Here is a 15805-nt window from a genome sequence, read left to right as displayed (position 1 = left end):
CTGTAGACCTTAAGGGGTGGGGTGCTGAATTCTGGCTTCTGTCTTGGCGGGACCCCTCTGCTGCTGCATGGGGACTGCCCTCTAAGGGCACAAAGATGGCAGCTGGCAGGGTGGGGACATGAGTGCCTCAGCCAGGGACCTGGGGGAAGTGGTTGGAACCTGCCCATGTTTCCAAGGTACCATCAGTGGGATTTCTTGGTGGACCAAGTGGGAGGGAGCAGATATGTTGGGAATAATTCTGAGAGTTGGGAAGAACTGGAAGGATGACCTGGTGTTTGCTGGTTTGCCTTTAGTTTGCACAAGCGTGTTACTGCTCAACGTCTGAATCGGAGAAACCCATGGCCATCAGCTTTTCAGAAAACAGTTGTTGAGCTACATTTAGAAGGTGGACAGTCTGCACACTTCATTATGAAGGATTTGGGGTTTCGGTTTTGGAGAAATGGAAACGCATGCCACAGAGGCAAGCTGACTTTCCAGGTGACGCAACTAGGTGTCCCAGTATTTTTCCAGGGTGTGATCCTGCAGGTTTCGAAACGTGACACTGTAGGTTTACCTAGAGCTAAATGAGACCAGGCACCAAGTCACCAGCCTCACCACTCAATAAGTTGTGGGTGCCCATCTGACCGTTGCTAGCCTCCCAGGACTATGTGGATTTCCCCCTGATTTTGGACTGTCAGGGTATCTGGGGAAGGTCAGGTTCCTGATGTCCATCCTGGCAGGCTTCAGAGATGAGCACCGTCCCAGAAACCCAAGGAATCATTACTGTTGTCTGCAGTGGGTTCCCTATGGAGCCCCGAGGCTGCCTGACCCCCAGGGGCTCCTCATCCACTTCATGTCTGTCACCCTTGACCAGCCTGCAGGCATCACAGTCCATATTTTATGATTTCTCAGCCACATGTTGCCACTTCTTCCTGGCTCTCCTGTCTCTGGTCCAGTCATTTCCTCTCCTCTGTCACTTTCCCCTGTAACTGCTTTTAAAAACCTTTCTGTGTGTCATGTTGAAGTGCCTTCCTAAATTGAACCAACTAAACCCCTTCACAGAAGTCTGTGTTTTTGTTCTTTTTCCTACCCTTAAAATGAAGCCACAAAATCCTTTCTTCAAACAAAGTATTTCACAGCCCCTTGCTACACCAAGTGGGCAACAGCAGTGACAGATTGTGCTTCGGTGGAACAGGACTCTGGTCTCAGCCCCTCACCGCTGTACCTGACCTGACCTTACTGGGAGTCTTCGCTTCAGGGAAGCCTCTGTCCATAATCATGCTACCCTGAGGTCTGGACAGTGGTGTATGTGGATCATCGCCAGGGCTACTTTTAGTCCTCCTTGCTACCTTTGGGTATTTCTTTCTTTCCTTCCTTTTTTTTTCCAATTGTGAACATTATTTATTTAATTCATATATGACAGCAAAATGCATTACAATTCATATTACACATACAGAGCACAGTTTTTCATGTTTTCTGGCTGTATACAAAGTATATTCACACCAATTCATGTCTTCATACATGTACTTTGGATAATGTCCATCACATTCCACCATCATTTCTTTTTTTTAAAAAAAATATTTATTTTTTGTAGTTGGACATAATACCTTTATTGTACTTATTTACTCATGTGGTGCTGAGGATTGAACCCAGGGCCTCGTGCATGCTAGGCGCGTGCTCTACCAGTGAGCCACAACCCCAGCCCCTCCACCATCATTTCTAACCCTTGCCCCTCCCTTCCCCTCCCACCCCTCTGCCCTGTCTAGAGTTTGTCTATTCCTCCCATGCTCCCCCTGCCTGCCCTACTACGAATCATTCTCCTTATATCAGAGAAAATGGTCTATACCCAGAGGACTTAAAAATATAAAAACGGCATACTACAGGGACACAGGCACATCAATGTTTATAGCAGCACAATTCACAATAGCTAAACTGTGGAACCAACCTAGATGCCCTTCAATAAATGAATGGATAAAAAAATGTGGCATATAAACACAATGGAATCTTACTCAGCAATAAAAGAGAATAAAATCATGGCATTTGCAGGTAAATGGATGGAGTTAGAGAAGATGATGCTAAGTGAAGGCAGCCAGTCCCAAATAACCAAATGCCTTTGGGTCTTTCTTGTCCTTCATGGGAGGGAAACGGCTTCCAAGCCCATTTCTTCGTTCTTCCTCTAAACTGAACTTGATTTTATTGACTCTTTATCTTCATTTTTTTCTTGTATCTGGCATGAAGTCCACAAATGAGTGGTAGAATGAAAATAGAAATGCTGAATTACTTTTTAATAAGCAATAGTTCCTACAGGTGTTGGCAGTAAGCATAATAAAGGAACCTGGTTGAACTGGGAATCAAGGGGGAACTTGGTCCTCTGTGTGCATGCTCACATGAGCACCTGGGATTGACCCCAGAGCCTTGTGCATGCTGAGCTCTCACTGTGCCACTGAGCCACACTCATGGTCCCCAGGGGAACTTCTTCACTGGTTCATGTGGCCACTTCATCAAGGTGTGGCAGTTTGTTCTGTTAGGCACAGCAGCCATTTCTTTAAAAGTGAATCTAAGAGGACTGTCTGGATCATCTGTGGCAGGTCCCATTTAGCTGCCCTTGTCACAGACATGGAGAAATGACTACCTTTGGGCTCTTTGGACACAGACTAATCCCCTTACTATTACAGTATCTTCTCACATAGCACAAAATATAGAATCACGTCTTGTGATCCTGAGATTCGGTCTTGTGATCTTGGGTTTGAACAGAACCCCAGTTTTTGGGTTTGAACATTCACCCCAGTTACATGTATAAATGTAGGTGAATGGAGTTTTTCAGATGGAGAAACCCACCAAATCCTGTTGTGATTTTATTTTAACTGTGGGCAGTTCATAGCCTAACTCTCCAGCTTCTAGAGCAGAACGTAGTGGCAGGCAGTTGCATGAATGCCAGCCCCCCTCCGCCCCCGACTGGTTCCAGAATTCAGAGAGGACTCCGTGGCCAGTCCTTACCTGCTTCCTGTAGAGAATCAGCCTTTTTTTTGTTAGCCCATGAATTGATGGCTCTGTTAGAGTATTGTTTTGTGAGCAAGAGCTGGCAAAGGTTCCACTGCGTTTCTTTCTACCTGGAAGTCAAGGCATGTGTCACAGCTCTGTCGATTTCTGCACTGCTCTAATGAAGGGGTGTGTCTCCAGTGTTGGTCACACAGTGAAAACCCATGTGGGACCTGTGTTTAGAAAGGTGCTCTTCAAGGAACTAGGATGTCCTGGGTGTTCTTCCTTGCTGCAGTGCTGACCACCTCCATCTCTCTGCATCTTAATTTCCTGACCTGTGGAATAAGGGGATGGTATTTGGGCAGCATTAGGTAGTTTTGATGATGCCATGAATTTTAAGATTTACTGTAGATTATTTCTTATATGTGATGCTTGGAAGAGGAAAGGCTTCTTATCTCTTCTGTTATTCGAATTAGTGCTCATGACAAGGGTATGCCATATTTTTATTTGGAAATGTTTTGCGAGAGTATGAAACATTAAATTAACTGTACGTTCAGTTTTAATTTTAATTAGCATTGGGGCCTTATAAAGGGAGATATGGTAATTTGTATTGTTTTAACCTTTCTTAAGGTATTGTTCTTATCAACATTCATATTTTGAAGGATAAAAGCTTTTAAAAATATGTCTGCGCTGGGTACCTATCTAAATTAAAAAAAAAAAATTCAGGCTTTTATTAACCCAAACAAAGCTCCTAAAGAAAAAGAATAGGATGTATGAAGAGAATGTTTAAAGGAAGACTCTTCTGAGAATTTGCATTTAAACTTCTGCCGCCCTGCTTGGTCCCATATACAGTGTGGCGTTACTGCTCCATGACTGGGCTGTGATTTTTGGCTTCATTATATTTTGGTCTGCCCTTCCATTTTCAAGCCAAATTCAACAAAAGCCTGAAATAGTGTTTTAATAAACTGTGAAGTCGGGCATCTCTGTTCCGAAGCTCCCTTCCTGTGGAATTTCTGATGGTGTCCTTCCTACCTCCCGGTCATCCCTGACCGTCCCGCCACCTGATCCAGGCTCCCAGGGGCCTGCTTTCTGCCTCGTGTCTTTGTCCCTGTGGCAGCAAGTACCTGGTTGGCCTTCGCTTCTGTCCTGTGCCCTTCTCCCTCTGCTGATGGACACCCTCCCAGGTGTCTCCACCAGGCTGCTTCCTGTCTTCTTGCCGCACAAGTCTCGTCCCCTCCCTTTTGGTCACCGGTGTGGCCCTCTGTCACTGAAAGCTCCTTCCCTGATGCCGTGTGCTGTTTCTTGTCCTTTATCTCTCATCCACTCTGTGCCACAATTCACCGGCTCCGGACCTCTTCTGTCCTGTGTCCTCAGACACTGAATAGTTAGGGATTGACCATTCACTTTCTAGGAAGCAGGCTCTATGTTTGGGTTTGTGGGTGGTCAGCGTCTCCTTGGCTATTTGGTGGTGACTCTGGGTGGCATGGCTGAAGTTCCTGGGAAAAGCACCTCCTCCTCATAGAGATTGTTAATGAAAATGGAAGGAATGTTCCATTTCTGGTGCATTTCACATTTACTGTAAGGAAAGTGTGTGTATACAGTGATGTGCTTCATACTGATAAAAAGGTAGCAGAACAGGCAGTAATTCTCTTGCATGCTTTGTGCAATCTACCAAAGTCGGATATTTAAAACATTTATTAACAAGATTTCTCAAAATTCTCAATGGGAAAATTATATCAAAGTACTCTAAGAAGCTCCTGAAATGAAACATTCACAGTTGCTCTTAAAGTAGGACTTTGTCTCTGTTTATTGAATTTTTCTCTTTGTACTTCCCAGATTTTGGTGGTTCTCTTATCACAAAGAGCTAGTCTGTTAGTCCCAGTTTTGGTTGACTTGCAGTTTTGAAGGTGTGCTCCTGAAAAGTTCAGTGTGCGAGCTGTTGTGATTGGCCATTTCATAATAAAATCTCAGGTCCAGAAACTGGGCTTAGACACCCTCAGCTTTGTCTTGGGTTTCAGAAACCTAGAGTGAGCTGGGGCACCAGGAGACCCAGATTTGTGCAGAATACACAGAAATTAAGGTAAACAAGAGCACCAGAACACCCCAAAGCTCTCATCCCCACAGAAGAACTGAAGATCTGAAAGTTTAATTTGAAAGTGTGTAAAGGATATGAATAGTTTCTAGGAAAAGATAAAAGCTCTGCTGGGTTCCCTGCTGTCTCTAGCCCCAGAGCAGTGTTTGCTGGGTGCAGTGTGCACCAAGGAGCTATGTCCACTCCAGCTTCCTGTGCAGTGAAGGAATATCCAACAGCCAGACATGTATCCCTGCGAGCGACATCGTACTTAGTTTGTGCTAGGGAAATGTGTGACTGATCGTGGATTTCACATCCAGGTTTGTGTATCACAGAAATCCGTTCTGAAATAGTCAAGTGTGCGTGTGCATCAGTGTTGAGTGTGGATACGTGTGTATGCATACATGTTTGTGTGTCTGTATCCCACAGGAATCTGGTTATGGTGGATGCTGGTGTGGACGTGGGTGGCAGGCTGGCAGGAAGCATAAGCCGTCAATAACTGTAGGTTTTCTAGGGAGCAGAAATGGGAGGAGGGTGTCGGAAAGAAGTGGGAATCTCCAGGAGAGGGGATGTTACACCTTCTAGTTATTCTGCTCTCCTGTTTGAATCTTTTGAGATGTAATTTACTTTGATATTAATCTAAGAACTAGGAAAGATGATGTATGGTTTTAGGCCCATTTTTATTAATATTTTAAATGGGTACCTAGTTAGAAGGGTCATCATGTGTACCTGGAAAATGTGGTTTTCAAGGATGGTTCAAATCCGTGTGAATTCTGTGTGATCGTTGTTTGGTAATGAGACGATAAGGATGCAGGCCACTGCCAGGTGGGTCTGCTCTCGTTCGTAGTGGTGTGGTAGACAGTGCAGAAGTCTGTTTTCTTCAGCAGTTATAAGACCATCCTAGGTTCAGGACAGCCTGTTATTCTTGGGGACCTACCTGTACTAAGAGCAGTTTCAAGGATGTATTTGTGAGCAAAAGAATTCACACTGTTCTTTCCTTATCTTTTAGAAAAGCTCAAGAGGAGAACAAGAAAGTCGTGCTTGCCGGGTGTGTGCCCCAGGCGCAGCCTCGCCAGGACTACCTCAAGGGGCTGAGCATCATCGGGGTGAGCTGGCGCTTTGTGGCAGAAGCCACTCTTCTGCTGTGAGCAGATCAGAGCCACATGCCATTTCCTGTTATCCTAGACCTGTTTCCTTTATTGCCTTGGAAACTTGGTCACGTCTAACTTCTTCATTTTACCACAGGAACTTTCTGGGTTTTCTCATTAAGAAAGAGTAGCACAGTATAAAACATGGCCATGGGTTTGTGTCCCTGAGTGACCTGGTGTCTGTCCTTTGCCGTCTTTCTCCATATCCTTTCCATTTCCCATCTTCTGAGCTTACCTGTCGCCTCTAGTGCTAGGTGCCTTTCTGGAATGCCCCACTCCACGTCTCGGCTGTAGCACGACGTGTCCTGCCCTCTGCGTGCCACCCTGCCCCTGGGCCCCCCTGCTGTGTGTGCAGTTACCTGTCAGTTACCCTCACAGCATGCAGTTAAGAATTTTATGTTGAGAGTCTGCTTTTAGGTTTATGTGTGATCTTTTTAAGTCCAAATCTCTGTGGGAATTAATTACTATCTTCATGGGGACCACTTTTCAGTCCTCCTCGTTTTCCTCCCCTCTTTCCCAGCTGTCCCCACAGTGCTAGCACAGTGGGCGCACATGCTGTGCTCCCTGGCTGCCGCCTCAGCCTTGCACTGTCCTGCTGCCGGCTTGCTGTTCCCAACGGCAGTGTCTTTGTGGAGCCTGCAGCCTGCCCTGTTCTCTCCCTTCTCCTTTGGAGCCTTCTCTGTTCACAGAAAGCCAAGTGTAGTGGGCAGTCGGTCAGTGTTGGTTTACAATGGGGGCACTTCCTTCCAAGCCTTCTAGTAGGCAGTGCTCTGTCTGCTGACCAAGGATCCTCTTTAGCACAGGCTCTATTAATGTTTTGAAATATATTAAAATACCGTATGTATCTAAGCGTTCACACGGGCAGCTGGCATTGAGCTTGCTAATGGGGATTCCTCTTCTGACACTCTCCTGATAGGTCTCGTATTGGATTCTCCATGTAATGGGCTTGTTTTCTGCTTTGAAGCCCTTGCCCCCCTAGCAAATTTAATAATCTTTGAACAAACCTTCTCCCTTTAAACAAACAGCCTGAATGTTTGGTGACTCTAGTTTGTTTTCACCATTTGTCTATTTACATTGTGATTTCTCCTGGTTTAAAGAATGAAATGAAAATGGGCCTCCTTAGTTGTCTCTTCATGTTGCACTAACTCTGCAAATAGAACCCTGCTGCGGTGGGGAAATGGGAAATAGTTAGAGCTCTTTCTTAGGATGGAATGTGTACATGCTTGCAGTTCATCTTGGGTTTCATCCCAGGGAATTACATGGCTGGAAAAGCAGACTTTCTGGGGAATAGAAAAAGCCTCTTCTCTGTGTACCTTATAGTGGTGTTTCTGAACTCTGTTGTGTGCAAGGAAGAGCTTCCTGTGCGTTTGGGTGCAGGGGACATTCTAACACGGTGTGGGGGTGCTGGGAGTGTAGCTCAGTGGTGGAGCGCTTGCTCGAGGTCCTGGATTTTCGCCCCAGCATCGAAAGAGAAAGAAGAAAACAGAATCCCTAGCATAAGGGAGGGTGCCTGGTGCTGTTTGTGGGAGGCAGTTTGCAGTGCTGAGACACAGCTGCCTCCCTGACACCCCTTTTTTCTGTCTCAGATTCCCATTTCATTGCCATTAGCATTCCTTGGATTTATTTTATCTGGCTCCTTTATGATGGGTGAAATAACTGAAGAACACATGTTTTGAACAATGAGTGTAAAGAAATTCATGTTTCTATACACAATTATTATGACTGTTTATCCCTGTGAACATTTTAACCTTTGCATCGTTTGCTTAATTGCAACCTTGGATTGTTTTGTTGTATATATTCTGTTTTTTACATGAGCTTTTTAACTATTGAGGTTATGTATTGATGGTCTATTGAAGGTCTTGCCATCACTTGTTTCTTTATTGTTCCATATAAACATTTCCTGATATTTAGGAAATACACAAAATACATTAATTCCCACAGTATGCTTTTTATTTTAACTTAGCATATTGTAAAATGTTTCCACAGTTATATATCATTAACATTTCATGTAGTAATTTGATTTTATACTCACCAGCATGAAGTATTATCAAAGTGTTTCTCTGTCAGTACCCTTTCATAGAACTTTTTTATTGTGGAAATTGTATGACATCTTATTTGTCTTAATTGACTTTTTATATATGAAGATTGAATACACAGGACTGAATTTAAAAAAAAATAGGTTAGGAAACCAAAACTATCTTTAATTGGATGCCTGTAGAGGACTGTTTCTGATTAGAATTCTTAGAAATGCTGCAAAATTAGAAACTTTCTGAATTATAGTAAGTCACAATAAAATGAAAAAATGAATCACATTATTTTGTGCTAAGAAAGAGTAGTTCTTTTTTAAAAATATATATTTTTTTAGTTGTAGATGGACACAATGCCTTTATTTTATTTATTGTTTATATGGTGCTGAGGATCGAACCCAGCTCTTCAGATGTGCTAGGCAAGTGCTCTACCACTGAGGTACAAACCTGGCCTGGAAAAGTAGTTCTTAAGTATTAAAAAGTTTACTTTCAGTGGCATGAGGAGCTGTTTTTAGCAGGATGCTTGGGGTTTTTTTGCACAGCTGATTTGCAGGCCGAGTAAAGAATGAGACTTCTTCATACAGCTCCTTTGATGGAAGGTGTTAACAGGTGGAAGGAGAAACAGCTTTAACTGGATTCTGCGCTTCTCTAAACTTCCACTGAGACTGTCCTGTGTCAGGGCACACCCAACACGGCACCTGTTCCCCAGGTGACCAGATGGTCTTATTGCATGCAGACCTGGTGGTTGGAACCTTCTAGGTGCTGGCCGTGCAGCTAACATGAAACTACCAAAGGTCCCTGTCCTCAAAGAGCTTGCATTCTGGTTCTGAGACAGAATGGCTGGTTTGAGTCCAGAACTCGTCCAGCCTCCTAGAGACTTTAGTGGGATGATCCCTAGAACACATGGAATTGCCTGGAAATGTCGACTGGTCAGGAGCAGTTAGTTCTTCCTAGAGTGGGGCTAATTCTCAGTTATGCAGTATCCACATTAATAGAGATGGCGTTTGTTAATGACAGAACTTCCAGACACGCCAGCTGTGTGCCCTGCAGGCAGAGGGCCTTGTCTGGGAGAGCGAGGAAGTGTGCAGAGCACAGGTGTCTGCTCCTCTCGGGGACCGTTCTGGGTCGACTTGCAGTGGTTTCGACATCCTTTCAGGCTGGCTGCCGTAATCCTGAAGGTGCAGACTGTGCAGTAACTGCTTCAATGTGGACACTTGGATTCCGCAAATCACGTGTGTGAGGCAGCGTTTGAAACAGGCTGAAATGCAACCTGTCTCTGCCACGTGCCATGCTGCCAAGGGTGAGCAGATCCAGGTCGGTCTGGCACGTTAACAACAGTGTGGGTGCCAGGGCAGAGTTTGGGAAACTATTTCTGTTCATCTCTGCATCGTCTTCTAATAGTTTTTCTGTCATATTCCAGATTTTGACCCTGTAGTTACTGGGGAAAAAGAGGGAGGTGGGTGTCAGCACCATACCTGAAGGACACGTAAACTCAGAGCCCATTTTAAAATGTCACTCACATTGTGGTTAAGAGCATGGATTCGGGGGCTGTACCACTTCCTAGCCGAGTGACCTCACACAAGGTACTTAACCGTTGCTCTGCTTGGTGCCTGGGATGTAGTGTTGTGTATTGCTGCTGCTGCTCAGTGACTGCCATGGACTTCCTCAAATTTAACAGATTTGAAAATTCTGTTCTCTTCTGATACCATTTAAGGTAGGGACTTTCTTAACAGCTTAGAGCAAAATTTTTAGAAATAAAACATTTTCTCTAGAGAAGTGAATATCAAACTTTGACCTTCCTGATGCTGTTACAGGTTCAAATCCCCATTATGGTAAAAGTGAAAAAGTTGAATATATAATTGATGGGGAAGACTTTTTTACATGTATAATTCTGACCAAAGATGGGACGTTATTTCTTCCTCTTTTACCAGACACATTTATAATGTGAAACGTGGATCTGGTACACGTAAATAGAGAGGAGTTAGGGTAGCCAAGCAGATTGCTGTCCCTCCCCTGCTGTGATTGCTATAGAGTGTGCATGCAGAGGAGCACCTCGCCTCCCTCTTAGCAAATTCATTGTAATATGGCATCACTAACCACAGTTTTTAGGAGGCCCACCGGGTCTCTGGTCTTAATCATTGTGTGTGACTGAGTTTTCACTCTTTGACCTCCTTCTCCAGATTTCCTTCCCACCTCTGGTAAACCTGGGGCTGTGCCCTGTTGCTGTGTGTTTGGCCGTTTTTCGTATTTAGCTTCTACCTATGGCTGAGATCATGCAGCACTTGCTTTTCTGTGTCTGGCTTATTGTCCTCCGCAGAGGGTCTTGTAGGTTCATCCATGCCTTGGCCATTGGTGGTGTTCCTTTTTATAGACCGAATAGTACTCCATCATTTATATTTACTACAGTTTCTTTTTCCATTCATCTGCCAAAGGGCACCTATATCTTTTTTTTTTTTTTTTTTTTTTGAGGATGACTATCATGAGTGATGATGGAGTGATCAGAGACACAGGCATCTCTCCCAGGTGCTGATTTCCCTTCCTTGACTGCCTATCCATAGGCAGCCTTGCAGGGTCCTGTGGCGCATCCCTCCTTAGTCTTACAGAGGAGCCTCCCCAGCTCTCCCACGGGGCTGCTGCATCCTGCACTGCCCTTGGTGGTGCACGGCTCCCTTCCCTCCCACCCACCCACCCCAGCAGCATGCCTTAGTTCCTGTCTTGCTGCTGACCATCCTAACAAGTGTGCCCTGGCATCTCAGTGGCTTGGCTTTGCATTTGCCTGCAGATTGGTGTCCCTGGGTAACTTACATGGACTTGTTAGCCATCTGTGTTCTTTCCTTAGAAGATTGTTATTCTGACTCTTGCCCACGTTTTAACTGGGTCCTTTGGTTTTCTGCTGCTGAGTTGTACGAGTCTTTATAAGTCCCAGTGTTCTTGATTTCCCAGCCCACTCAGCCTTTTCGGTTGTGGATTGTTTGCAAGCCACAGGAGCTTTGGAGCTGGATGTAGCCCCCTTTGCTTATCTTTGCTTTCGTTAACGGAATCTTAGGTGTGATACCTGAAAAGTCTTAGCCAAGGTCAGCATCATGACGCTTTTCCCCATTTATTCTCCTGGAAGTTTTATGGTTTCAGGTCTGGTGTTTAAGCCATTAACCTCTTTTGAGTGGATTTTTATGTGTGTGTAATACATAGATTTGATGCAATTCCTATCAAAATGCCAATGACAGTTTTTCACAGCAATCGTGAAAACAATTCTAAAACTTACATGGAACCACAGAAGATCCCAAGTTGCTAGGATGATCCCGGCAGAGAAAAACAAAGTTGTGGGATCACACTTTCTGGTTTCAAATATTGTACAAAGTGACAGTGATGAAAACAGCATGGTGCTGGGACAAGGAGACGCACAGACCAGTGAAGCAGAACAGAGTCCAGAAGCAAGTTCACCATATATGCTTCTATTTGTCTTTTGTTTTCAACAAGAGATGACTTTCACCAAGAGCACCAAGACGACCTGAGGGGGAAAGGACAGGTGTCGGTCAGTGATGCTGTGAACGCTAGAGCTCACGTCTAAAAGAATGAATCTGGACCAGTTTGTTCCTTTAAAGAGACCTGAATTTCTGGGTGGTTTAGAAGTTCTGGTCTGATGTTTCTTAATTAGAATGAAAATGACAGATTTTTTTTTTTTATTGATCTAAGATTAAGAGAGCTGAGAAATTTCTTTTGTGTGCATTTGTGTGCCTATGATGTTTTAGCCCCTTACTTCTACGATAATTTGAGGTGTCCTGGGATAACATCAAGAGACTGTAAAGTCCCAGCCAGATTCATACAGGTATGAAGTGAGTCACACCATCGTGGCTAAGCAGAGTCCCTGCAGGTTCTCAGTAAACTGGTCTGAGCAGTCTTCACGTTGCTCTGTTAACTCCCAGTGGCTTTCTTTTGCAAGCAGACTTGAATCCAGACTGTGGGATTTACGATGTATCACATCATCTTCCTCCCCTGGGTATCTGGCCTCATCTCCTACCACCCTGTCCCTCGTGTGCTGGCCTTCTAACCTCATAATCCCTGCATCATTTCTCTCTGGGTCCTTGTCTTCCCCACCTGCCCCCTCCAGCTCTCACTGATGCCTGTGCTGTGTGGTTTAGGATTAATGCTGCCTGTTGCGATGTCACCTGCAACACTACTGCAGAGCTGTCCTGCCTACCTCTTATCATTCCCATGTCCTTCTTTTTTTTTTTTTTTTATTTATTTTTGTGTGGTGCTGGGGATTGAACTCGGGGCCTTGTGCATGCAAGGCAAGCACTCTACCAACTGAGCTATATCACCAGCCCCCCTTCTTCTTTATAGTATCTGTCAGGATAGGAAAGCACAATTTTCAGTTACTGCATCTGTCTCCCCAGTTGGAATGAAAGATCCGTGAAGTGAGGACTCCGTTTTTCACCATGATGCCCCCAGTTTCTCTAACAGTGTGCGGTGCAGGGTTAGCTTCTCAGGTGATTGCATTCATACCGTGAGAGTTTGTAGGGAGAGTTTAGGGGGATGAGTGTTGTTGGGGTACCTGGAAGGTCTGGGGCCACTTGGGTAGCATCCTCCCATTATTTGGATTGACCTCTGTGTTCATAGGGAAAAGGAAGTTCAAAAGCAGGCCACCTGTCTGCCATTCTGGACCCAAGATCTGAGACTCTGGGGCAGAAATCTAGCTGATATCCCTGTACCTCAGTCCCTCCCGCCTTGAAAATAGCAGTGTCTTAACTAGTGCATGTGAGGACCCATGGTGACAGTGCTTGTGTGAGGTATCAGCAGGGACCCTGAAGCCAAGCCGCTGTTGAAGAAGCACGGCTGACACTGCATTCTTAGTCATTCACTTATCCAGCCCCTATGTTTTTGATGTGTGGGGAGATACTTCATGGATGCTAGAGTAGAATCTCGGATCTCGGACAGGAGAAGGGCATTGGCTTGTTCTCTGATGGCCTCACGTGAGTGGACTTCTTTTCTAGCCTAGTTGGCAGAGTTGTGTTCCAGATGTGCACTGGTTCCTGGGAGGCCAGAGCGAGTGCTGCCATGAGCTACCTAGCCACAGGTGACGATTCAGTCCAGAATTCTGTTGGTAGAATTTCAGCTGCTCAGAGCAGCCTGCCTCGGGTCTGTGCCACCCACGTGTGGCCAGTGACCACTGGGACCGGCCCAGCCTGGGGACGTCTCCACCACTGCAGAGGACACCAGGGACCGCTCTGCTCCCAGCAGTGAGGAGGTTTTGGAGCAGCACTCTCCTGGCTTTAGGCGCCGTTGTTGAGCCTTGTTTCTTCAATACATGATCAGTTATAAATTTGGAGTAGTTGATAATAGTGGGATAAAATACTTTTATGAACTTCTTTTTAAAGTTCCCCGGCAGAATGACTCATGAGCGTTATTTATGAGTTGTTTATTAACTCCTTTCCTCATTGTTGAGAACATATGGAGTCAGTAATGGAACACACTGCCTGCTTTTTTTCTGTGTATTTATAACTAAGTGCCTGAAGGACACGAGATACTGTTTTATTTATTTTATTTGAATTATATGCCAGAGAATAAGCTCTTGTGTATTCAGGGCTACAATTTATAGTATTAATTAAGAACAGCTTTCCTTTTCTCCCAGAATGAATCCCGTCTATTCTTTGTCAGCGTGTGTGAATCTGGGTCTGTGCTCCTGCCCACATTGGCCTTTCCCCGTCTCCTGCCTCCCACCCCCATCTACCTCCTGAGCTCTCCTTCCACTCCCGCCCCTCCCTGCTTCTCTCTCTTGTCGTTTCTCCTTCTTCTTCCCCCTCTGGTTCTTCCATTGCCCACTTTACTGGAAATGCAAATAGACATAGTATGTTCTGGAAATCGTCTAGTGAGCTTCAACTGTTCTGCTGCTTTTCATCAAGTACTTACTTGTTTTTTGTTTTTGTTTTTCCAGCGCTGGGCATGGAACAAGGGTCTAGAGCATGCTAAGCAAGTGCTGTACTGCTGAACTAGGTGCCCCCGCCCAACTTTGTACCTGTTTAAGTTTTGTGGACTCTTAAGCCCTAGAGTTTCTCATAACAGCCAGTAATTTTCATCTGTGGGCGATACAGAATTTTTCAACTTTAAGACAAATGCTATCGAGTGCTTTTTAAAAATCAGAATATATTTTCAGCTATATTAATTGAAGCATATTCTGCACAACCAGCAGGGTAAAAGAACTGCCCTCATTTCTTCTATGCATACGTAAACATACACCGTGAAACTTTTAATTTTGATATAATATCATACTTACAGAAAACTTGTAAAAGCAAGCAAAGATTTCCCATATGCCCTCTCCCCAGAATTCCCCAATACTAGTATTTTAACCAGTTTGTTCTGTTTTTATATGCATGTTTTTTTCCCTGATCCTCTTGAAAGTACGCTGCAGGTATGGTGCCTTTGCTAAGTACCTGTGGGTTTTAGAAAGGCAGGTCATCACCAAGATCACGAAGTTAACGTTGGTGAAATACAATAAGCTGGTATACAAACTTTTATTTCATCATGGTTATTGTCACTTGTAATGTCCTTTATAGGAAAAGGGGTGCGGAGCACATCCAGGTTTCCACAGCAGCATTTAGTTTTCAGGTCTCTTAGTTCTTTAATCTAGAAAATTTCCTTTGACTTAATGACGTTGATCCTAGAACAGGTAACCACCTTCTGGTGTTTTTTTTTTTTTTTTTTTTTTGGCCACATCACTTACTGAGATGCAATCCACACACTGGACAGTGCCTCCAGTTCCGTGGGTAACATGGTTTCAGGTACGCCCAGCATTGTGGTCATCACTGGATAAAGGAACCCAGCACTCTTCAGCACCCCGTTTCTCTTCTAGGCAGTCACTAACCTCTTGTCATTCCCCTTTGTGGACATTTCGTATAAATGGAATCATGTCACCTTTTTTGTCTGGCCTTTTCATTTAGTGTAATGCTGTATCAATGCTTCATTCCCTTTTATGACTTGATATTGAATTGTGTAGATATGCCACGTTTTGTTTACCCACCTATCAGCTGAAGGGTGCTTGAGTGTCCATCTTTGGCCATTGCCTCTGAATAGTGCGGTGAACATTGTGCACTAATTTTTGTGTGGCTGAAACTGTAATTGCTCTTGGGTGTATGTCTGGAATTGGAATTGCTAGGTCATATGGAAACTGGTCAGCCCTCTGAGGAGCTGCAGACCTGTCCAAACTGGCTGCATTGAGTCTAGCTCCATTAGGAGTGCTTCCTGTCCTCATCATCACTGTTATCAGCTTTTTTTAGGATACTACCTCAGTGGGTGTGAAGTGAGAGCTCATCTCAGTGGTTTTTTAAAATTGTGGTAAAATATGCATGATGAAAATGACAATTTTAGCTATTTTTAAGTGCACAGGTCAGGGGCGTGAGGCATGATCATACTGTTTTGCAACCTTCACCACCATCCATTTCCAGAATGTTTTCATTTTTTTAAATTGTATGTGCACAAAATCCCAGTCTCCTGCTTGTTGTCACGATTCGAATCCTCTGATTGGCTTAATGGTGCTGAGCATCTCTTTATTGGCCATTTGTATATCTCCTTGGAGAAGCGTCTATTCAGCTCCTTTGCTCATTTTT

General features: G+C 44.5%; 1 protein-coding gene across 5 annotated transcripts in view; it reads left to right on the top strand.

Annotated features, from left to right (window-relative positions):
- The window catches only part of E2F3 (E2F transcription factor 3), a 693003-nt gene that overhangs the window by 280036 nt on the left and 397162 nt on the right, over positions 1-15805 (top strand). For all 5 annotated transcript variants that reach the window (XM_081296306.1, XM_081296305.1, XM_081296309.1 and 2 more), the window contains one exon: positions 6039-6135. In XM_081296306.1, the coding sequence (XP_081152432.1) occupies positions 6039-6135 (97 nt within the window). The remainder of the gene's footprint in view (positions 1-6038; positions 6136-15805) is intronic.

This window comes from Spermophilus citellus, assembly GCF_964194105.1.
Source record: "Spermophilus citellus genome assembly, chromosome: 5".
Taxonomy (NCBI): Eukaryota; Metazoa; Chordata; class Mammalia; order Rodentia; family Sciuridae; genus Spermophilus; species Spermophilus citellus.
The sequence above is the reverse complement of the archived record's forward strand: the minus strand, read 5'-3'. Positions and strand labels throughout refer to the sequence as shown.